The following is a 25241-nucleotide window of genomic DNA, read 5'->3' on the forward strand; positions in this document are numbered from 1 at the left end:
TACAACTGTATTAATGCAGCTTGCTTTTAGGGTAGCCATATCACATTGTTGATACCTCTAAACCTTGTAGCACTAAGATTCTTGGATCCTTTTCACAAGAACTACTGCCTACCTTTCTCTTCTATCTTTGGGTAGCTTTTTTTAATCACCAAGTAATAATTATTATTATTTATATATTTGTATTTATTTAATATATTTACATAACTCCTTAAGTATGGCAAATCATTTTATATATGGTATCTGATTTGATCCTCACAACAACTCTGGAGGTAAGTTCTATTAGTATTATCCACATTTTTAAGGAAACTTAAGCTGAGAGAAGTTAAGTTTCTGATGTAAAGTCACATAGCTAGTGTCTAAGGCAAGATTTGAACTCAAGTTTTCCTGATTCCAAGTCCAGCACAATATCCATTGCACACTACCCTGGCTGCCTCGTGAAGAGTATTTATATATTTTTCCCTATTCAATTTTATATTATTAGATCCAGGCCACTGTTCAAGCCTGTCAAGATCTTTTTATCCTGTCATTCAATGTATTTGCTGTCTTTTCCTGCACTGTATCTCCTGCCCACAGCTTTATCCAAGTCATTAAAAAAAAAAAAAAAAAAAAAAAAAAAAAAAAAAAAAAAAAAAAATCAGACAGGACCAAGGACAGAGCCTTGAGGTACTCCACTGAAGTACCTGCTTAATTTCTCCCATTATCTTTCTACTACAAAAGGTAACCACTGCTGAGCCACTTCATTGCCATCCAGAAAAGGGCTTTCTCTAATGCTGAGCCAGAAAGCACAAGGACACTTCTTGGAATGTCAAGCAGTTATTGACTTCCAAGTCTGTGCTGGTGCATGATGATGAGCACAAGCCATTGCTGCCTACAAATAAAGCTTCGCTACTTGGTGCAGAAAGGATACAGTGAGCCCACAAAAGGTCAGGGGGTCCTCAGGGTCCAGTTGCTTGTGGCTCGAGAACAATGCTACCTATGAAATGGAAGGATGCATAAATGGACAAATCCTTTGCTCTAAGGAAGTCAAGAAATCCCATCAAAAGCTACACAGCTGTGCCTTTATGGCTGGCCTTGATCACAAACCTCTTGAGGAACTCTATGCTAAAAAGATGTGGCATTAATTATGTTGCCATGTGAACAGCACTGGAGTCTTTTCTTCAGAGCTTTCTATGGGTCCAGAATATTGAGAGCAAATCATCTTAGTTGGCTACACCACAGAACCAAACCTGCTCTGCCACCTCCCACCAGGCCGCCTCCTTGGGCCACTTCTCCAGAATAATCCAATTATACTATCTATTATACAAGAAAGTGCTTTGAGAGTCAGGGCAATAACATCTTAAATTTAGAGTCTTAGACAGAATCAGCAGAGACCCAAATTTGACATTTATCTCCAACACTTAGGAATAATGTGATCGTGAAAAAGTCACTTAACTTCTGTCTGCCTCAATTTCCTTATTTGTACAATAAGAATACAGAAATAATAATAATACAATACAATACTAACAGCACCTACCTCCCAGGGTTGTTAGAAGGCTATATGAAATAATGTTTGTAAGTGCTAAGCAAACCTTAAAACAATATGCTATTATTAGTAGTAGTATTGCCTACTTTGAGGAATATGATGAAGATTAATTGAGACAGTATGTATAAAGCACAAACCTTGAAGGATTATACAAGTGTCAGCTATTATTATCATCATTATTATCGTTCTGATGCAAAGTGACATAGGATAGAGAAGGCTGGGCTCAGAGTATGGAAGACCTGGGTCTGACATACAAGGCTGAGTGACTGAATAAGTCACCTAACTTCTCAATGTTCAAGGCAATTCTTTAAGACTATTCTTAAGGCTAATTCTTAGTCTTTAAAACTAAGCTGCAGAAGACATACCAACCTGCATTCATAAAGGGAATTTGTTTGCCTAGGGTGTTCCCTATACCAATGAAATCATAAATGTAGCCCTATTCCTAGCCATATTTATTGTCCAGCTAAGTACAGAGTCAACATTAGAAAACCAGCTATCCTAATGTGATGTGCCTATCCAAATTTTAACAGGTTTTATTTTTCTTGCCTTCTCAAGGGGAAGAGGAAAGAACCACAAACTGAAAATGAGATAATTTTTTAAAAGAAAAAAAGATGATCATTGGACATTGATAAACATTTTATCTAAAATGTCTCTTGAAATGGATAAAAATGCCCATTTGGCCCTTCTTCCCATGTGGCTTCCTTCTACTTCCACAATGTCAATGGTAAAAGTAGAAGGTTCAAAAATCATAGTTTTCTGACTGTCTATAAACCTTTATTTACCTCTTAGTATTATATGTCACTTGACTTGTTAATACTTCAAGCAACTCTCAGAACTATAAGAGGAAGACCACGTACCAAACTGGGTCAGAAGAGGGAGCTTCCTCAACTGAAAGTTCCCTACATAGATTAAGTCCACATTATCTAGTCTCCCTCACCCCACCTCCAAAAATAAAAATAAAAATAAACCAAGTACGTGGGCAAAACTCTCTCAACAGTTAAGAAGAACTGAATCCCATAATAACTGTTGTCACACAAGTTTTTAAGGGCCATAAAGTACTTTGCATACATGAGCTCATTTGATAATCACAGCAACCCTGAAGGACATAGTAGGAGTATTATTTTCTCCATTGAATAAAAAAAGAAACCTGGATCATAGAGGTTAAATAAATCACCTATCATTGTGATGGCAGAAGTGGAATTTTAAAAAAAGGTCTTCCACCCATTCTCATAGTGGCATTTCTGCATACAGGAAACCAAAAGACATAAAGACCCGGACACACTGAAGGACATTTCACAGGCTCTAATTAAAACAGTAAAGCAAAGGCATGTCCAAGTTAAGCTTATTATGTGCCCAAAGCAACAATGGGACAGTTGGTCTTTTCACACCTTGCAGTGTTCCCGAGGACCATAAAAGAGAACAAACCACTGCAAAGGGAAATACAGCTTATGTGCCGACTTCTGTCATTGAGGAGAAGAGAAATTTCAGGAAATTTTGGATAAGAGCCCCCCCCAAATAATACACTCATCTTGATATTCGATAAAGTCCATGAAAAGGCAAAGCGGAGAATGGTGGGAAACATTGGGAAATATGGGTAAGAATAAAAATAATAAAAACTTGAATTTATATTTCATACTTTAAGATATGAAAATATACATGATTTCATTTGATCTCCATAACATCTTATAAGATAGATATTATTGTCTCCATAGTATGAGAAGCCTTAGCTGAGAGCTGTAAAGTGACTTGGCCAGCATACAAACTAATGAATGTCTAAGGAAGGATATGAACTCAGGTCTCTGAGATTCCAAGTCCAAAGTTCTAGCAGCTCTAGCCTAAGATCAAGAAATAAGATCGCTTATAAACCACTTGCCCAATACCTGCATAACATGAAAAATTTCTTTGAGACAAGAAGACCCTGCATGTAAGAAACATTGAACACACACTCACATTGAAATGACTATATCTTAAAAGACAAGAAACAGGAGGTCACCAATTTCATTTCAAAAGCAAATGATCCCTTGATCTTCTTGCCAAACAGAGGGATTCTGTCAAGGGCACACCAAAGTAGGGAACAAGGTCATTTGTGAAATATCACAGAAAAAGATGAGTGAATTATTGGCAATATCACTGGTCACACACACAAAAAAAAGCAGTTTTGGAAAAAAGCAGCCTCCAGAGAGCACGGGTACATGAAAATGGAAAGAAGACAGTGAACAACTATGAAATGGAATAGATTTTCTGACATTCCTATGACAGTCCATTCTTATTAGAAGCAGGAAGGGAACCACATTTAGACTTCATCCTCATGGGACACCTTATAGACTATGTGAACAAGTGGCAATTCCAGTATTTAAGATTTTAATCAACCTCAAAGATGTGTCCTTGACTGAAAAGTTTAGAAAACAATAAAATAAATAATGTAATTTTCTCTGTTAAAGTGATAGTATAGTGAACCCTTAACTGTCCTCTTAGTGGGTAATCTATAACACACTTTAACTCCCAAAGTTTGGCCTTTCCTACCCCAACCCCCCCAGCTTGTAATTCTTGAAATGTCTACATTCTTCAGAATATAAACAATAAGCATATTTATTATAAACTATATATATACTGCGCAATGTTATATAATATGTATTATTATGTATAATATAAATAATAAGTTTATAAAAATATAAATGAAATATAAAGGTATATATGCTTCAGAATATTAATAGTAAGCATATTTATTATAAGCAGAATATAAATAAGCAATATTTATAAAAAATAGAAATGTATGTACTCTTCAGAATATAAACAATAAGTAATTATATTATTAAAAGATTGCAATTTTATATATAAATGCCAAATCTCCCTTTTAAGACCTTATTATCTTCTGATTAAATGTGATTTTAAAATAAGTGTGATGTTTAGAGAAATTATGATCTCATCATTATGGATACTCCCTTCAGTGGTGGGAACTGCGAGTTCTCTATGCCTTCTCACCTTGAGAGACGACTTGTCTATGTTCTCCCATTGGTCCACTACACACAGATCATTCAGCATTTTTGGGATCTTCCTTTAAGCGTTTTAACATGGCTTGTATACCAGTGGCAAACACAGGTGGGCCATCCCTTTCTTATCTATTGCTCTTATCTAAATCAAGCCAACCAACCAATCTGAAGCCACAGAACCCGAGTTCAAATATTTTAGCTAACACTTATCTCTCTGATTTTGTAAAACTTAATCAACCTGGATCTCAAATGACTTCCCTCTAAAAGACAAGGGTTGTAACATATTCTCCTTTGGGTCTCTTCCAGCTCTAAATCTATGATATCTTCTAATCTTTTTCCATCTCAAGGATGATATCTATTTAAAGCTATTTCTTGTATATAATTCAATTTTAACATGTTACAGTCTACTTATTCCTACCATGCAAATTTTCATTGCCCTTTGGGTGACCCATAATTTTGATTCAAGAGGCTGTAGAATTCCATGATTTGTAGCCAACTAGCATCCAAAGTGTTTCTGATTTACCACACTTTGTCCAGTAAATTCTCTTTTTAAAAATTTAATCCTGGGCCCAATTTTCTGACCATTTGTATTATCTCACAAAGATATATGAACTCTATGGATTATCTATTCAATTGCGCATCACAATATGGAAGTAGACTTTGATACGCACTTGGGATTTTCTGTGTGGACAGCAAAGCCAAACTCTTGAAGGATTACAGATCTCATTTTAGAGACTCTGAAATATAAAACAATCAACACAATTATCATCTGCAAATAGGAAAAGTTGGAAGACCTTATCTCTAGTAGAGCTTCTTAACTAAGAACTATGATTTGAGTTGGTTTTAATATCTTGATAACTACATTTCATAACTACATTTCACTATATCTGAGTTTTTTTGGTAATCCCATTTTTTTTTATTTTATATTTTTAAGAACATGATTCTAAAAGAGTTCCATAGGCTTCACTAAACTGGTAAATGGATCCATGACACAAAAAGTCCCTGATCCATAGGGAACCCCCTTTTATTTGGAATATCTTCTAGCATATCCTGATAATAGCATTTATTTTTTATAAATGTACCACCATTTTACCTCATTTCATATGAATAATCAGAAGATCAACATTATCTCCATTGTTTCATCCTTCACAAAAACTTACATGATTTTAACACATGCCTGGAAGATAACTTGTTGGAGAACAGTCCTTAGGATGGCCTTCTGCTCTACCAAATAATATGGTTTTTTATTGTTAACAAATAATGAGCACAGTGGGATCTTGTATGCACCACACATTTTGGTTAACTGTATGACTTTAAACAAATGTTTTGTTACAAATTATAGCATAAGAAAATCTCCTGGTGCCCCAGATATGATTCTAGATCATCGTCAAGAAGATTTTGTAAAGAAAGGAAAGTAGACATAAGAGGTTGGTAGTTATCAATATCTGTTTCAATTGCCTTACTTTTATGTCAATGTTTTTTCTCCAAAAAACATATGGTATCCTTTCCTCTTTGTGCTTTTAAGAATTGGTCCCCCAGTGACTTCCAGACTTGGTCACCTCCAGCATAACTATAGCCTTTTCTGCATGTGCTTGCTCTAGTCTAGATGCTCTTCCCATTTTTTTCTCTTGAGTTCCACTTGCACCTTCTCATGAAATGCATTAGGGACCATGATGTGGGAGTCCAAATGTGATGGTTTTACTGTTATTGATGGAAAAAATAGCAATATTACAAAAATATTAGCACAATATTCTCTATTTTTCATTTATTGTGGTTCTTCCTGTTTCATCTTTAAATATACTTTAGATGATCTGCCTTAACTAGGTCTTACTTGTTTGACCTTCCAACACTTCTTGATGCTTTCATAGCTTCTGTAACATTTTATGAACAAACTTACATTATAAAGTGTGGTTATCTTAGGCTGCCTTATCTCTGCTTTATAAAGAGATCTAATCTTTGTTGTCCTTCCTGCTTTTTAGGAAATTGTCATCCTAATTTGTGTGACTGACATATCAAATTATCTTACTATATTTATAATATAATTTATAATATAATATGTTATATTCCAGTAAACTCCAACCACTTAGCACAGATTAGTTTCTGCTTATGCTGTTGATGTTTTTTAAGACAATAACTAATGTAGAAATAATGCTAGTTATAGCTTCAACTGGCAAAAAAGAAAGAAAGAGTGACAGTAAAATGGAGTAATACCTTCTGTTTTCAGAAATGACAAAGGCCATTGGTAAGCCTGTATGACCGTTATCTCTTTGGTGTGACCACAAAGGCACTTTTTCCTTGAGCTATATGACAAAAAGAGATGTAATAGGTAGTTGCTGCTAGCTAAGTGGAGAAAATATTGTCAATAACAAAACATTTATTAAATACATATTATATGCTAAGGACCAGGGATGCAAAGTAAAAAATTGAAGCCATTCCAGTCGTCAATGAGCTTACATTCTTTCAGAAGAGACAATATACATATATAAATATATACAAAACAAATGTGAGGTAATTTTGTGGGATAGGAAATACTCCTATTTGGGGAGAATGGGGAAAGATTTCATAAAGATTGTTAAATTGAATGTTGAAGGAAATAATAGCTACTAAGAGTTAAAAGTGAGAAAGAAGTGTATTCTAAGTAGAAGATGAGGAAAAAAAACTTTGTAGGATTTTTTTGACAACTGAGTTAACCAAATGTCCTAAGACCAAAAAACAGATTAAGATCTGAGTTAGCCAAATGTCCTAAGACCAAAAAACAGATTAAGATGTCTAATACCATAGAAAAGCTAGTCTGACTTGAGCCTAAAAACAGAATAAGGGCTGGATCCAACCATGGTTGAAATTGAAACATCTATTGGAAATTAGTGAGAAAGATAAACTGTATCTGAGGATATTTATTTCTTTAAATTTTGTTCATCCTTCAAAGATCTGTTGTTTTGTTCTTGTGGAAATTCCCTCTATTGACACAGATAATAAACTCTACGTATTTTAAGGAATGGTCAATGTGAATTGTAATGGTTAAAATATTAAACCTATCTGTTTTATGGTATACCTTGCCATCAGAATGAGATTGCCTCTAGGCCACAGAAAGGTGAATCTTTACTTAGAGGACCATAAGCTGGAATCCCAAAGTAAAAGTTATAGAACCAGAAAATTTCCTTTAGAAATTGGCAAGCAGACTTAGTTTGCAATGGAAGGTCCAACCCAGGAAGAAAATAAGCAATTTTGGCCAGAATGTCTCTCCCACTATTCCCAGGAAATTCCTGTTCTAAAGGTATATGAAGAAGAGACGATTATGATGATGATGATGATGATGATGATGAAAGAAGAAAGGAAGAAGCAAGAAGGAAGAAGGGAAAAGGGAGAGGGGAGAAGGGAGGAGGAGGAGAAGTAGCAGCAGCAGCTATAAATAAAGAATAGTGGGAATTTTGAGCATCCAAAAACCTCCAAATTTGCCCATTTAAACCTAGAAAAGCATCTGAGTCCACAAGAAATGAGATTTGCAAAAGTGTCACCTTTTACAATAGTATTTTGTTCAGAATGAATATACCCAAATTGCATTCTGCACTATTATTCCCCAAATTTAAAAAGCATGAAATAAAGCTAGCCCTTCAACTGTAATATGCACTATTTTAATTTTACAATGAAGAAAAGGACTTCCATTTTGCTACCCTTCCACAGGTTTGCTTCCCCCATTCACATCTGATCCACATTCAAATGTCACTTAAGATCCTGAAAAGTAAGACAGTGAAAAATCAACATCTTGGTAAACTCCAAAGCCAGTGACCAGGTTATCAGAGATTTTAAATTATGACAAGTAAATAATAGTAGCATCCTTCTGCAGCAAGCCTTCTCTTGCAAAATGCCCTCACTATATACCAGAAGCAAAGTGATTGGGAATGTCCTATTTTCTGCTTCACCCATAAAGTTGGATTAGACTAAAGTTTAAGATTTTCTATTATCAAATAGGAACCCTTTGGTTTTCAGGATGTCTGTCACACTTAGTAAAACATTTGAGACTTCATTTGAAAGACCATTATGTCTGTAAATTTTAAATAATTTAAATGACTGCGTGGACATAAATATTTCACGTCAGAAATTGATTTTCAAATGAACTACACATGAAGAATGACCGATGCTAAACAATGTTCATGCTCATCCCAATTGCACGATACCGATATATTAAAGCTATTCAAGAACAGAAATCTTCCCAGAGTATCATGTAATTCTTTGTACTCCATAGGATCAAAATTTCAACATCTACCTCCCCTTGAGTCACACCAGAAATTTACCCAGTGAAGCTCTTAGAGCTAAAAGGTTCTGAAACAAATTGTCTGCCTGTTATTTAGTTATTATGACTGCTAAATTTTTCAGGTAAGTCAACTTATCTGTTGCTGAGGTCGATAATGGATACTAAAGGCTTTTTTGTGTGGCTGTTTTGTTCTGGAAAGCATCTAGTTTTGACTCGAATAAGCAGAAAGAATGGTTTGGGGCACGTTACCCCAATGGGCTTAAGATAGGAAGGAAAATCTCTATTTCCTCAAAATAGGATATAACAGGACAATGGAGCAGACCCCCACTCATGCCCCTAAAAACATACCCAGTGGTTTGGCGCATGGATTGAATTCATGTAGGAAAAGAGAAAACAAAGAACAGAAACATACAGTAAATACTATTTCCAGGGGGAGATTCTAGACAGTGAAGAATAAATCCATTCCAAGCAAAATAAGAGCTGAGACTCATAACAATAACGTCCCAGGCCCAGACAGCAACAGGGTATCTGGAAGCCTCTTAAGCTCCTCTTCCCAAGAAGCAAGGGATGCACGGACACATGTACAAAACCTCTACGCTCCAGCGTCCTTGGAACCACCACAGGAACTCTCCATCTTTCTCTAGTTTCTTTGGAAGGAGATGTGACCAGTCCAAAGATAACCAATGGAGACTGTGCCCTGTTTCTACTCTGAGCCAATGACAGGAGAGAACCCAGAAATCTACCATCCCCACAGAGCAGGGCAAGGCTAGGCCAGTTCTCCTCCTCAAAGAGTCTTCCAGGCAATGGAAAAAATAAATAAATACGTTCTCCTCCAGGATGGGCTAAAGAAAGAAAAAATTATAACTCATCAAGTCTCATTTAAACCCATCGGGCCTGGCCCCAGCTGTAACACCGAGTGTGATGTAGGCAAATTAACAAAATATTCCTTTGGCACCTCGAGCCTTTTTTCCATATGCAAAGTGGGGGTGAGGAATAATAAGTCAAAAGACAAAGCAACTTCAAAACAAAATCAGTTATTTGTAAACAACCCTCCTAGGTTTTTTTTTCCTTTTTTTCCTCTTCTCCCCCCATCAACTCCCACATCTCCATCACCCCCAGGAAAAAATTAATAAATAAATAACCCTGCCAGTTGCAATGGGAGAGCAAGCAAGTAAAGATAAATCAATTAGCTTGCTAATTTTTCCCCCTCTCATTTATTTAGCTCGGCACTGTATTTGTAGTAATTGACTACAATTATGTTAATTACTAACTCCAGTATAATTACTATATTTATTGTCATCGAGCACACTCTGTACCCAAAGCAAAGCTGGCATTTGTGGGGCATCAAGAAAAGCAAACTGTCGGAGGGGCGAATTCCCCCCAAAAGTGGCAGGCTGCAGCTTCCGCCAATGAAAGGGCAAAGAGAGATTTCATGCAATGTTAGTTTGAAAGCACCAGTTCATTAAGGATATTAATTTTCTGATAACTACACATTTCAGCGTGACACGCCGCCGGAGCCGGTATCTGCAGGATTTAGCAATTATTAATGCGTGACAGTTTCAAATGCTAAGTGAATCAATTAAACAGCGGCATTCACAATTTGAGAAGAGATAACTGCTTCATAACTGCCTAAGACTACAATTTTCACATGACAAAAAAGAGCCATTGAGGCTCTTTCAAAACCTGACAGGTCAAGAAAGAAGTTCGGAACAAAAGCACCTTACAACCATCATCTTTCCTCTGTACTTGTCAGATCAACTTTGCTAGTGTCTCCCCAGAAATGGCATCCCGATGCCAGCTGCCACAAGGTGATTTTTCATGTCTTGTCAAAGAAATCTTTTATTCTATTTGCTCGGCATTAACATGCTACATTTATTGATCAAGGGTCTGTTCTGCAGCCGCAGCAGGGCACTGTGCTCTCATGCCTACGGGGCTTTGATGTCCTGGTGACATTCGAGCCCGAATAATGCACATACTAAATGGATTTAATGCAGAAATGTGTTTGGGCCTGACAGCTACATTAATAACAGCCCCTCACACTGATAAATATGCAATTGCTACTATTAAGAGTTACCCAATTATGGGGAAAATATTTCTCTACCTTATAAATAAATCCATCAAAAAGAAAGTTTTAGCAGTGGTACATTTTTTGCAGGAATGTTTCTCCAGCTGCTGAAGTAGAATGTGGGGGGGGGGGGACTGAATGCCTTCCCTTCTAACTGGCCCCCCTCCCCGTCTGCCAATTGTATTACCTTGTCTTGGGAACAGTATTTGTGTGGAGTTTGGGATCTGGGATTTGGAGGGGAGAGAAGGAGAAAGGGTGTCAATCTTTTTTGCTGTTTTTCCCTTTCTTAGACTTCTTCCTATTTCATTAGGACCAGAGAAGGGGGAATAGAAGTGTCAGCTAGAGATACAAGAAACTAGGTTCTGGGAAAATTCAAGTGGTAAAAAAAAAAGGAGTTCTTCCTCTTTATAAAAGAGCTCTAAAATGAGTAACCCTTCTCATTTTAGAGGCTATTCTCCTCACTTAGCTGCTAATATCCTCCTCAATACTTTCTTGCATTCATTTTGTAAATATAACATATGTATATTTACATATATATATGCATTCTATAAGTTATAATTATATATTGTGTATATGATTATTTAACAATATATTGTGTATATAATAGTATTGCATTCATTTTGTAAATATAATATATGTATACCTATATATATACATTCTATGTTATAATTATATATTGTGTATATAATTATATAATATAATATATTATGTATAATAATATTGCACTCATTTTATAAATATAATATGTGTATACTTATATATATACATTTTATGTTATAATTATATATTGTGTATATAATAGTATTGAATTCATTTTATAAATGTGTATACTTATATACATTCTATGTTATAATTATATATTGTGTATATAATTATATAATATAATATATTATGTATAATAATATTGTACTCATTTTATAAATATAATATGTGTATACTTATATATATACATTTTATGTTATAATAATATATTGTGTATATAATTATATAACAATATATTGTGTATATAATAACATTGCATTCATTTTGTAAATATATGTATACTTATATATATACATTCTATGTTATAATTATATTGTGTATATAATTATATAATAAAATATATTGTGTATATAATTATATAATAAAATATATTGTATATATAATAATCTTGCATTCATTTTATAAATATAATATATGTATACTTATATATATACATTCTATAATTTATAATTATATATTGCATATATAATTATATAATGTAATATATTGTGTATAGAATAATTATTTTGTGTTCATTTTGTAAATATATGTATACTTATATATACATTCTATAAGTTATAATTATATATTGTGTATATAATTATTTATTATAAATACTCATATTTATATATGTGACTATTGCCTTCTCCATCAAAATGTGAGCTTTTTGAAGAAGAGAAATGTTTTTTAATCTGTATCTCCTAGATTAAGCACATATAATAGGATCCTTGCTAATTAGTGATGGAATCATCAATCTAGTGTGATAAGGTCATCTGGCTCAAACCATTCATTTTTCAGATAAGAAAACTGAGGTCCAGAAAGATTAAATGATTAGCCCAAAACTGCACAGGTAGTAAGTAATAGACAGGATTTAACTTGAGGTCTTCTGACTCCAAAGTCAATGTTTTTTCTATTTAAGTGAATTTGTGCTGAAAGAGTTGGGAGGAGTAGAGAAAGAGAAGATAGGAGAGACTTGTTACCAAAAAGCTTAGCTAGAGGAAATTTATAATTATTTTATATCTATAATTAAATGTACTATCTCCACTCCATTCCACAAAAAGCCAAATCATTTCTAATCATAAAGCTAATGACTCTTCAGCATTGTTGTAGGTAAGGGAGATAAAACAATCTTCTTGAATCACACAAATTATTATTCTCTAGTTCTTTTCTCTATTTAAAAAATAAAAATATAGTCAATAGAATGCATGTTGATGCCAAAAGGGATCACCTTGGAAAAAATCAGCATTCTGCCACTTGATTTATACAGAAAAACCAGGATAAGAAAGAAAAGAAGGGAAATAGTATCATCTAGTCTCTCTAGAAACATCTTCTTTACCTTTAAAAGGATTTAGAATTACAAAGTTCTTGGCCTCTTTCTAAAGGAGGAAAAGTCAGAATAACATGCTTTATCCTAAAAATATTTTCTTGGAAATATTGTTCACTCTGATCCTTTTTGTTGGATTTTCCATAATGTCAGTGATTAAAAACAATTTTGCCCCAAAAAAGAAAATGAGCATTATATAATGATAATGACCAAACCAGAACCCACAGAAGAGTTGAGAAAATAAATCTTCTTTTTTTTAATTAGAAAAATGGGCTTGGAAAGACCTACTTATCAACTACAGAAGAGTAAAAACTTAAATAGAAAAAAATGTCTCCTCTATAAATAAGTGGTTCAAGGATATAATGGTTTCAAAAGAAGAAATGCAAACTAATAACAGCAATATGAAAAAATACTAATTATTTACTAATTACTAATGAAATTACCAATAAAATACCAAATTAAGGCAACTTAGTAATGATTTTTTTAAAAAGAAATAGTAAATGTTAAAGGGATGATGAGAAATCAGAGATGTTAATAAATTGTTGGTATGAATTATTTCAACCATTCTGGAAAACAATTTGAAACTATGGGAGAAAAGTCATTACCCTTTGACCAAGTGATCCCATTATTGGCACCTGCCTCAAGAAGGGCAAAGAAAATAAAGAAAGGTCTCATATATAACAAAATATTCATAGCAGCATTTTTGTAGTAGCAAACAAAGTGCATGTCTATCACTTGAGAAATAGCTGAACAAATCATTGATTTATTGAAGTAGTAGAATATTACAGCATTATAAGAACCAATGAATATGAAAAAACAGAAAAATGGGGAAGTGCAAATGAACTAATATAAAAAATGAAGAAAACACAATAATATTAAATTATAGTTCATATTTATGTAGCACTTTAAGATTAGCAGAACACTATATCACAGAACAAGAAGATGATACACAACCACAATAACATACATAAACAGAATACTAAAAGACAGCTATGCTTTCAGATTAATTGTCATTAAAAAAAAAACCTTGGTCCCAAATAACAAATGAGGAAACACTCTTCCCTCCTTTTGGTAAAGGAAACTAAAGCAAAAATATTCTGCATACTGTTAGAAGCCATCAAGATGTTCATCAATTTTGCTTAAACTATTTTTCTTTGTTACAACAGAGGTTCAGTTGGGTATATGAGTGGTGTATAATGTGAAATGTCTGGGAGATCTCAGAGGCTATCTAGTCCAAATTGTACCTGTTTCCCCTTATAGAATCCCTAGTAAATGGGAGAAGAAAACCTATTAATATTATACAGAAATCAAATGTGAAAATTCCCCATTTCCCTATAAATGCATCAAAGGGTTTGGGGGGGATTGTGTGATCATTATATTTAGAGGGGGGAAGGCATAATGAAAAGAACACTAGCTTTGGAGTCAGAGATATGAATCCTGGTTCTGATACACACTTGTATAATCTTGGGAAAATCTCTTACCCTTCTTGGTCTTATATTCCTTCTCCAAGAAATGAGGAGGCTGAACTAGGTTATCTTCTCAAGACTCTAAATCTAAAAACACCTGTTAGTGGAATTGTGAATTGATTCAACCATTCTGGAGAACAATTTGGAACTATGTCCAAAGGGTTACAAAATTGTGTATACCCTTTGATCCAGCAGTGCCTCTACTGGGTCTATATCCCAAGGAAATACTAAAGAAGGGAAAGGGACCTGTATGTGCCAAAATGTTTGTGGCAGCCCTTTTTGTAGTGGCTAGAAACTGGAAAATGAACGGATGTCCATCAGTTGGAGAATGGCTGAATAAATTATGGTATATGAATGTTATGGAATATTATTGTTCTGTAAGAAATGACCAGCAGAATGAATACAGAGAGGCCTGGAGAGACTTACATGAACTGATGCTGAATGAAATGAGAAGAAGCAGGAAATCATTATACACGGCAATAACAAGATTATACGACAGTCAATTCTGATGGACGTGGTTCTTTTCAACAATGAAATGATTCAGGCCAATTCCCATAGACTTGTGATGGAAATAGTCATCTGCACCCAGAGAGAGAGCTGTGGAGGCTGAATGTGGATCACAACATAGTATTTTCACCTTTTTATTGTTTGCTTGCATTTTGTTTTCTTTCTTATTTTTTTCCTTTTTGAGCTGATTTTTCTTGTGCACCATGATAATTGTGGAAATATTTATAGAAGAATTGCACATGTTTAACATATATTGGGTTAGCTGTCATCTAGGAGAGGGGATAGGGAGGAAAAAATTAGAACAAAAGGTTTTTCAAGGTTGAATGTTGACAATTATCCTTGCATATATTTTGAAAATAAAAAGCTTTAATTATTTTTTTAAAAAAGTAGGCAGGAAGATCAGAAGAAAAGAGCGGAGGTAAATCTGAGGCTCTGAAAGGAGAGAACCAAAGAAACCAATGTAATTTGAAGTTGAGGAAAAAGTGGGATATAAGGAAAGTAATAGACTATCCTTAGAGCAGTTGGATAGGTCTCAATTCAAGAATCGATTATTTTGTTGATTTACAGATTGCCTTCACAACTTAGGAGATGTTTTATAACAATAGCTATGGATAAAAACATTTATCACTTTTTGTCAGGAGCCTTCCATACTTGGCTAGGCTAATCAAAAGGCTCTAGAGTTCATCATCAGATTACCTTCCTTGACTCCTGCAAGATCAATGGAGAAATTTCCCCTTTTCCAGAGAATTAACAATTGAAAATATTATAAGAAAAGCTGAAGAAAGGAAATATGAATAAAAGGGTCTAAATGAGTCATTAACTATTCCCTAATATATCATCTACTTTAGAGACTAATGCCGTATCCTAATAACACCTGAATATTCTGGAATGGCTGATTAATTTCTTGGAATAAAACTAGATTTCTTCAAATTAATTTTTAAAACTGCTACTTTTCCTACTATATGATGATCAGATATTGAAATGGAGTAAAAACAGTGTTTCCCACCATGGCATCTTCTCCAAACACTATGAGGGGACTCTGACTACCCCATAATTTGAGCCTTTCCCCTAGTAGACTTGACCATTTAAAAGAGAGAATAAACTTAGTACTGCTTTTCAGGACACAAACTTCAGCATAAAAAATAAATCAAGATTGTGTCATCCCTGGGATACAAACTCCCATCACAAAATGCAACTATATTACCAAGTCACCATTAGAAATGTTTATGTTCCATTTAGTTCTTCCTAGAGGGATGAAGATATCAAAGGCTGTGATAAAAGCTGATACTTTACTTCTTCCCCATAAAAAGGTGACCAGGAGAACCACCATAACTATTAACCCAGATACTTTTCCATGAAATTTTTTATGAGAATAATCTATATATTGACAGAAAGTGATGCAGTAGATAAAGCACTGAGTCTGGAATCAGAAAGACCTGAGTTCAAATACAGCCTCAGAAATTTACTTATTATGTGATCCTCAGCAAGTGATTCAACCTCCATTTGCTTCAGTTTTCTCATCTATAAAATGAATATAATAACAAACAACTACCTCCCAAAATTGTTGTAAAGATCAAACGAGATAATATTTCTATTTACCACAGTGCCTAGCAAATAGTAGATGATATATGAATGTTAGCCATCAGCTATTATTAGCTATATACATAAGACATCCTCATTGTGAGTGTCAAAAGAGAATTAGCAGGTTCTTTCAAGTAATAATCCACAACAGACTACATTATTACCCTAGCATAGTTGAAAGAGGAAGAGAATACAAGTCTCCACTTTGCTTTTAGTTTGTTGATTATAAAGAAGGGTTTTTTTTTATTTAATAAAGCAAACCACCTATTCTCCCTAAACATGGTAACTCTCTTGCAGAAGTAAAAAAGCATACATGATTCCTCAAAAAGATGACAACAGAGGTCATTTTGTTCAACTACCTTCCAATCATAAAAGGAAAATATGTATTCTCAGCAAAGGTATCTGCCAGTTTCTCAGAGAAAATCCAGTGCAAAGTCCAAGTTGATGAAGAGTTCTCCATAGATAATGAAGTCCTCCAGATATGCCTTTTTGCATGTGACACTATACTCAATAAAAATCAACCTTGGAACATTGCAACAGTCTCGTTCATAAGACCCACCGTTCATCAAAAGAGTTTAGCCCAACTACTCAATAGGAAAAACCTGCTGATGAGAGTAGATTATGACATTCAACTGAAAGGACAACTGGCAGAGTTCATCTGTAAGGGTGTGAAGACATCTCCAGACACAGACAGAAACAGACAGAGAAAAAGAGAGACACATAGAGAGAGAGAAAGAAAGAGATAGAAGAGACAGAGACCGAAAGAGAAAGAGAGACAGGCACAGAGAGAGGGAAGGGGAGACAAAGACAGAGAAAGAGAAAGAAGCAGAGAGATCTTAGATAAGAGCTTTTTGCCCTTTTGTATCATGAACTCCTGCAGTAGCTTGGTGAAGCATGTGGACCCCCTTCTAAAAATAATATTTTTCAATAATCAAAGCAGTGGTCCTCAAACTTTTTAAATAGGGGCCAGTGCACTGTCCCTCGACTGTGGGAGGGCCGGACTGTAGTAAAAACAAAAGTTCACACTCTGTCTCCGCCCCTCAGCCCATTTGCCATAACCCGGCAGCCTCATAAAGGTCCTCAGCGGGCCGCATCTAGCCCACAGGCAGTAGTTTGAGAACCCCTAAATTAAAGGAAATTTTAACTTTCAATTCTATATTAATAAAAATTGTTCAATAAAAGTGTAACTTTTTGCATCCAAATTCACAGACTTCTTGAGGATCCATGGATCCCAGGTTAAGAACTCAGTCTTAGACTGTCACTACAGATGAATAATGAGGAGAGCCCAGAGCTGAAGAAAAAGAGAATGAAATGCATTGTCTTTGGGAAATTGTAATATTCTTAAACATATTCACGTTTCTCTCTATTACAAAGACTCAGCTTCATAGTACCAGCATTCTTACAGTGTTGGTGTATGATTATAAGTAATAGAAACACTGAAGTCACCAAAAAATTAAAATGATGAAAGATCATCCAAGAAGCGACAGAGGACGTCATGATGAGCAGAAGCAGGCTGCAATGCATTATAAACAAGAAATAAAATTATACAAGATGTTATTAAGAAACATCTATGTGAGCAAAAAAAAAAAAAAGATGGGTTCATCATGGGACAAAGATAAAGACGACCAATGAGCAATTCACATGCAACCCTGGCATTGTGCCAAGATGGGGATCGTGCCCACAGCAAACTGGGTGGACCATTCCAGGAGGCATGCACAAGAATCAGAGATGGCAGCCATGCAAGGACCGTGATTTAATTTGATGAAAGAAATACTCACACCCATGAGATATTCTCATTCATTCTCCCTCTCTCTCTCTCTGTCTGTCCTTTCTCTGTATCTCTCTGTCTCTTTTTCTCTGTTCTCATTGTTTCTCTGTTCTCTCTCTCTTTCTCTCTCTCTCTTTCTCTCTCTCTTTCTCTCTCTCTCTCTCTCTTTCTCTCTCTCTTTCTCTCTCTCTCTCTTTCTCTCTCTCTCTCTCTCTCTCTCTCTCTTTCTCTCTCTCTCTCTCATATATTCCTGGTTAGTTGGAAGAAAGGATATATTGTACAAAATGTACTGTATCAGACACAGTATGTCATATGAAATTGGAATTTTCTCTGTGAAAAATTAAGTGATCCACACAGAAACTTATCTCATGATCTTGGGGCTCAATGGCATCGTGCTCTAACCAACTGAGTAAGACTAGCATCTGTAGAATATTTTATGGAGGAAGAGAATAGAATGCCTTATGAGAAAGAAACTGAAACTAGGCTGTTTAGCCTTCATATGCTACCCAACTCAAGAGACCGGAAGGCAAGGTCAGATTAAGACAAATCCATAACAAAGACATCCATAATTAATGCACAGGACACATCCAGAACCTCATCCTAGTCCAAGTCTGCAAGAACAGCGAGCAATGCTCCTGCCTGAGAGGCCTTCTCTTCATACAGTTTTCCACCCAGCGCATTTATCAGAGTGATGCTAAATAAGATGCGACTGCAAATAATTTAATTTTTTAAACGTAAGCTTCCTGTTGCCAATCGATCAATTAAACTCTCTCACTTTTATTGCCAGATTGACGCGGCATATTTATCACTGTTTGCCATGGGAGCTCAGCTCTGCCTGCTGCATTCAACAAAGCCTAAAGAGGACAAACCACAAAAAATACCCAGGACTCTTGGGACAAGAAAATGGGGCTATCAGGAATAGCCTTCTCCCTTCCCAATCTGGGGAGATGGGACCCCCAAAGTCAAGCTGACCCATTAGCAAATTTCCTTCATGGAGAGAAGTACAAGAATGAGAAAGAGATCAAGGAGAGCTATTACTCTCATTATAATTATAATCACAAAAGGAGAGAGGACCAATCTTACTGGGCCTCATCTGATGGAGCAAATTTCTCTCCCAGGACTTCCCTCACTGATAAAATCACAGTTCTGAGAGACATAACTCACATATATAATATCTTTTGTGTTATAAAGTACTTTCCTCAAAATAATCCAGTGATTATTGATATTTAAAAAAAAAAAAAAAAAAAAAGGAACTACCTCAAAGAGCAGGTAGAATGGTTTGCCCAGGATGCTTTTTGACTGTCAGAGCCAGTTTGATGTTGGGTCTCTTGAGTCTAAGACCACATCTCTTTCTACTATCCTATGTGAATCTTTCATTAATTATTAGAAAGGGAGCAGTAAATAGTAAACTTTGTAAATTATCTTGGGCATCAATTTCTTGGCATGAAATAAGGAAAGCCAACCACAGTCAAATCAGTGATGCATCCAAGACCAAGGGGCAAGATTTTCCTCTCAGATGAGGATTCTTGCTGATAATGGCTCACTCCCTAAGGCCACGTTTGCCAAATTTATTTGGCATGGAATATTTAAGAAATTGGAGTTGCTTAACATGGGGAGAAATCATAAATGTTGGATTAACTCCTTGGTAAAAGGGGGAGATTAGGATAATCTTGGCACAAAAATAAACAAATTGAACCTATTTTCATACTGATAAATTCTCAAGTGTGATAAATATTTTAATACATAGTTTCACATTTAATATTTTAGAGAAGAGTCAATTTTACATATATAAAATTTAAAAGTTTTCCACAAGCAAAACTAATGTAGTTAAAATTAAAAGGAACACAAGTAACAGAAAAATCTTTACATCAAGTTTCTCTGATAAAGGTGTCATATAGTGTATTTCAAAAGTCTTAGTGCAGTGCTAAGCTATTAAAATTCAGAAATACACTAAGACTTGCAGGATACCCATGTAAAATATAAATGGAACTGATTCCAAGTATAAGACTAAGAGCCATTCCCCAATAGATAAATGGTTAAAGGATATGCACAAGCAAGTTTCAAAGGAAGAAATCCAATTATCAATAATCATGTGGGGGAAAAAATGCTCCAAATCCAAAATAATTAGAAAAATGCAAACTAAGGCACATCTAGACCAGCAAAGATAACAATAGAAAAAACAATGACAAATGGTAGATAGAGGAGAGGGTACAGAAAAATAGACACATCAATGCACTATTTGTGAAGTTGTGCAACTATTATGGAAAACAATTTAGAACTAGGCTCAAAGAGTCACTACAGTGTCTATACTCTTTGACCCAGCAATAAAACCACTACTAGGCCTATTACCCAAAGAAATCAAAAAATAAGGGGAAAGACTTATATAGGCAAAAACATTTATGGCAGTTTTTTCATGGTGTCTCAAAAAAAAGAAACTAAGAGGATGAGCTTTTATTAGGGAATGAGAAAACAAATTACTGTGTATGGATGTAACGGATGCTTATTGAGCTTTATAGAACAATGAAATGAAGCATTTTGGTGGAATCGGGAAGGCCCCTTTGAACAAATGCAGAAAGAAATGAACAGAGCTAGGAGAGCAATTTGTACAATGACAACAATATTTTAAAGCAAACAACCTTGAAAGGCTTCTAGAACTCTGGCCAATAAAATAAGGAATCATGATGCCAGAAAATTAAAGATGAAGTGTTCACTACCTGCCTTTGGTCAAAAAAAATGATAGACTTAAAACGCAGAATGGAAAATGGTTTTTGACAAGGTCAATATAAGTAGTTTTGCTGGACTATGCATGTATTATAAAAGTTTATAATTATTCGGCTGGGAAGAGAAGAAGTAGGAGGGACAGATAATAAATGAGGATAAATAAATAAAAGGGAAAAAAAACCTGGAGCCCCTTGTTTTTTTTTTGTTTGTTTGTTTGTTTTTAACCAAACCCTCACTCACCTCATGTGTAAATCCAGGACTCTATGGGAATTGGTCTGGGAAATGATGCTCCTAAAGAAATTCATACTTGTTATTTGAGGAGGAGTAGTAGGATTACCAACAAGACTAAGTCTCAAGGGATGTTCCCAAATTCATAATCCTTCTTTTTCAGCAGACTTAACTTTACTCTGCCAATTTCCATCAAATCAGAACATCTGGGAAGTTCAACTCTGCTGCTAGTTAGAACTGCCAGCCCAAATATACAAATATGGGGGTGAGAGCTGAGTTGGAGAAAGAGAGGACATTAGTTGGGACTCAGTAATTTCTATGGAGACCTCTCTTCCTATTTTCTTCCCTTGTTCCATACCTAGAGTTGAATCATGTTAATTTCCCAGAGGACTGAATGAATTAAAGTCAAAGAAATCAGTGAATCCTGGAATTGTCATCAGCTTTAATTCCAAGAGGTGACCAATTAAATGACTGTACACTGATATTTTACAGAACTCCCAGCTGGAAATGACTTCTGGAGTTAATCCAGAAGAGAATCCTACCCATAGATTTTCAGCTCATGTTTATTACTCAGCCCTTTTCTCTTCCTTAGCCTTGTTAAATCGGACAAAACAACAGACAAGATTTAATCCTAACCTAGAGCTCTCCCTCACCATCCTGTCTTGTCCTGTTTTCCCCAAATAGAAGATGAGGTCCTAGAACATTAGAAGGGTTTCTCTGCTCCCAAAGAAAAACCTGACACCCAAGATCTACTGTCAGCTGACACATTCTTACCTACATCTCATGCTCTCACCAGCCATTCAGAAGGCTTCCTGTAGCCCACCTCATATGAACCTCAAAGCCCCAGAGATCAGAGAAAACAAGGCTGATGCCCTGAGCATTGGAATGTTTTTCTCCCATTCTCAAACCAGGAAGCATTTAATGAATGATGGTCATATATGATCAGGACAGCCTCCCTGGTTTTTTCAGTTTTCTTACCTTTAAAATGAAAAGATTACATTAGGTGACCTGGGAGGGCCCTTGCAACTCTAATACCTTCAATCCCACAATATTCATAAAAGAATATTCATGGGAATGTTTTTTTAAATAGTTTACTCAATTTTCCTGGTAAGTCATCAATGGTATCCTTTCTTGTTGTCCCAAAAAGGACCCTAAATTGTACCCACATGCCAACCTCCAAGGCTAGTGAACATCTGTCATAAGGGAACATCTCCTTTCCCACGTAAGATAATATGGCTAGATTTCAGGGATCAGAAATCTACAGAAAGCTGGACTTATTGAGAGCCTAGAAGCTCCAGATCTGGCAGATCTGAGGAAGAACTGGGATTGGGAATCAGAAAATGAAGAAGGATTCCCTTTTCATGTCCTGGAGTAAGATTTAGGGACCATCAACTCTAATCCTAGAGCATAGGAAAAGCTATCAGTTTGCTAAGCAGACTTCCCAGACAGATTGTTTCCCATTAAGTTCCATTATTTAGTACCAAACTCTAGAGAAGGTTTCAAAGTAGGTACCACTGCCAACCACCCACAACCAAACACTCAGGGCATGAACACCAGGAATTAAGAAAGATCCATATTGTTACATTACACACTTGCAGCAAGTTTATGACAATGACAGAATGGGCCAAGAATATCATAATGTGCTCTGCCCTTTGAAGCTCCCTCAAGTGGCCTAAGAATTCTCCCATTTCTGCCTTCATACACAGGAAATGTCAGCCCTGGTGAATGGATAACAATATGTGCAAAGTGCAATCTGGGCCACCCAACAAGTTTTAAGATAGAGGAAAGCAGATGAGAGAGAAAGAGACAATCTAAAAACAAAGGTCTTCCTGCAGAGACTTGGAGACTATATCCAAATGGATCAAACATATATCCCAGTACAAAGCCCCTCTAAGTTTTAAATGACAAATATTGAAGGCTATCACCACTGCTGGCCAACAGAATAGCCAATGATCATGTGTGGGCTAGGAGTGTAATGACCTTCAAAATTGACCAAATCTTTCATATTTCATCCCTAAAGTTGTTAAGTTGCCCTGAATTTCTATGGCAGAAGTGGAATCTGCCCCCATACAGGTGGGATCTACAGGCAGAATTAATTATGGAAAATCTTATAACAAAATTAAGGGCAGCAGTGTTATTTGACTGACTGGAAGAGCTACATTCCAAAAGATCAAATATTCAAGTTAATCAAGAATATGGGAGCGCACTCCCTGGTTAGGACAAATCCAGAAGGATTCAGATCATCTTCCTGAGAGAAAAGAGAGAAGTTCATAAAGCGTAGATGATGTTAGCACCCTGGTCAGAGGCAGCCCTGAAGCTAAGAGGTGTGGACTTCATCAGAATTAAGGTTTTGGGGTCTTTTTGTTTTTTTTATTTGTTTGTTTTGTTTTGTTTTGCCTGATCTATATGATATGGGTGAACAGAGGTGGTTATGTAGTGGGATCATTAATAATGAAGGAGAATAGATTTTATTTCTGGTAGCAATAGTCTGTCTGGTATTAATTGAGGATTTGTCGTAATTTGGGTTACTTTTGGAAAAAGACTCAAACCCAGGTAATCCTCTGAATATAAGGAAGGTCATGGCTGAAGTATTGAGAGCCCTCCCTAATATAAGTATGTCTCTGTCAGGTTCTCCTGATGTGATCCTTTCTCTTTCCACGGGACATTCTGGATCACCTAGCTATATGTGGTAACCTCTCGTTCTCTGTGCCTTCCAGCATTAGGCAATTCTGATATCAAGGCCATCCTGACAGCTTCGAACTGCAACTTATGGACACATATCTGAGACAATATGTCTTCAACCTTGAGAGCTGTTTAAGAGTTGTAGTTCTAAAGAAAGAAAATCAGAACCTTCTTTCACATTTTTTTCTTTAAATGTGTGTTCCCATGCAAAAGCCTGAGAATATTTTCTATGTTGCTCCCAATCCTTTCAAAATAATAGCCTTGTTTTTGATCTCTTAGATGCTACCTCAAAAGTCTTCCAGAAATCCCAATCCAGTGATGGAAATGGATAAGATTCTCATGAGGAAAAGGAGGTAGGAGAGAACCTTCTTCCAAAAGACCTGAAATAAACTCCAAGTCCACCACCTCTGACCCTACCATTTTCTCAACTCTCTAGAGATATCGAGCTTACAAAACACCAGATGACTTTTTAATTTGTTAGGAAGACAGGTTGCAGACCTGCCCTAAGAGACTAAGTCCTTATTGTTTCAGATGATGTTTCAGCCCACTTTTCCCATGTCCAATTCTACTTCAAACCCCATGAAACACACACACACATTATAACACATCATGAAGGAAGAAATAAACCCAAATAAGACCTAAAACTCTAAACCTGGCAAAAGTTAAGCACACTGGCTATAAAAAGAATTTCCCCCACCCCCATCCTCCCAACTCCACCTGATGCCAACAATGTATGAATTCTGGTTAAACACCATCTGGGAAAAATCAATATCACAAATATTTAAGGTCACAATTTATAACAAGGCAAGGAAAGGAAACACGCGCACAAAAAGCACACACCTGCTTGTGACTTGGAAAATATAATAGGGAGGGAGGGGTTGGAAAGCATACACGCAGCCCCCCAAAAGGCCCTGCTGGCCAGATTCCACTCTCGCTCCAGACATGATCTTTTGGATTCACGTACATCTCAACAAGACAGGAAAATAACGGGAAAATGACCATGCTCTCTCTTGAGGGAATTGAAGGGAGACAAATACTTGCTACCTCTTCCCCTTGCACAAAAAGCAATCAGAGGGATAATTTAAAACAGTCAAACCTTTGGGGCTTCAATTTCACAAATCTTGGGATACCCTGTTAAGGATGAAAGGAATCCATGCGCAGGGCCTGCAAGGCCTGCCTCTGAGCTCTGCGCCATGATGCGCTTGGAAGAGAAGACTCACCTGGGCATGATTTGCCACGTGAAGGTTACGTACCTCAGCAAGTTGAAGCTCAGATCCAGCCTCTTTGCGAAGTGGCCGTAGTCCCTGCCAAGGTGCTCTGGAATTTCTCTGCAGTCCTGACCAATGTAGGACACCTGGAAATTAAATAGAACAGAAACAATGCGGCCAACGGAA

The 25241-nt window shown here is 35.9% G+C and overlaps 1 protein-coding gene across 1 annotated transcript in view; it reads right to left on the reverse strand.

The window, feature by feature from the left end:
• The window catches only part of LRMDA (leucine rich melanocyte differentiation associated), a 1299052-nt gene that overhangs the window by 1264415 nt on the left and 9396 nt on the right, over positions 1–25241 (reverse strand). The window contains exon 2 of the mRNA XM_074296748.1: positions 25101–25201. Coding sequence (XP_074152849.1) covers positions 25101–25201 — 101 coding nt within the window. The remainder of the gene's footprint in view (positions 1–25100; positions 25202–25241) is intronic.

The sequence above is a fragment of the Sminthopsis crassicaudata genome, chromosome 2 (assembly GCF_048593235.1).
Source record: "Sminthopsis crassicaudata isolate SCR6 chromosome 2, ASM4859323v1, whole genome shotgun sequence".
NCBI classification, from domain to species: domain Eukaryota; kingdom Metazoa; phylum Chordata; class Mammalia; order Dasyuromorphia; family Dasyuridae; genus Sminthopsis; species Sminthopsis crassicaudata.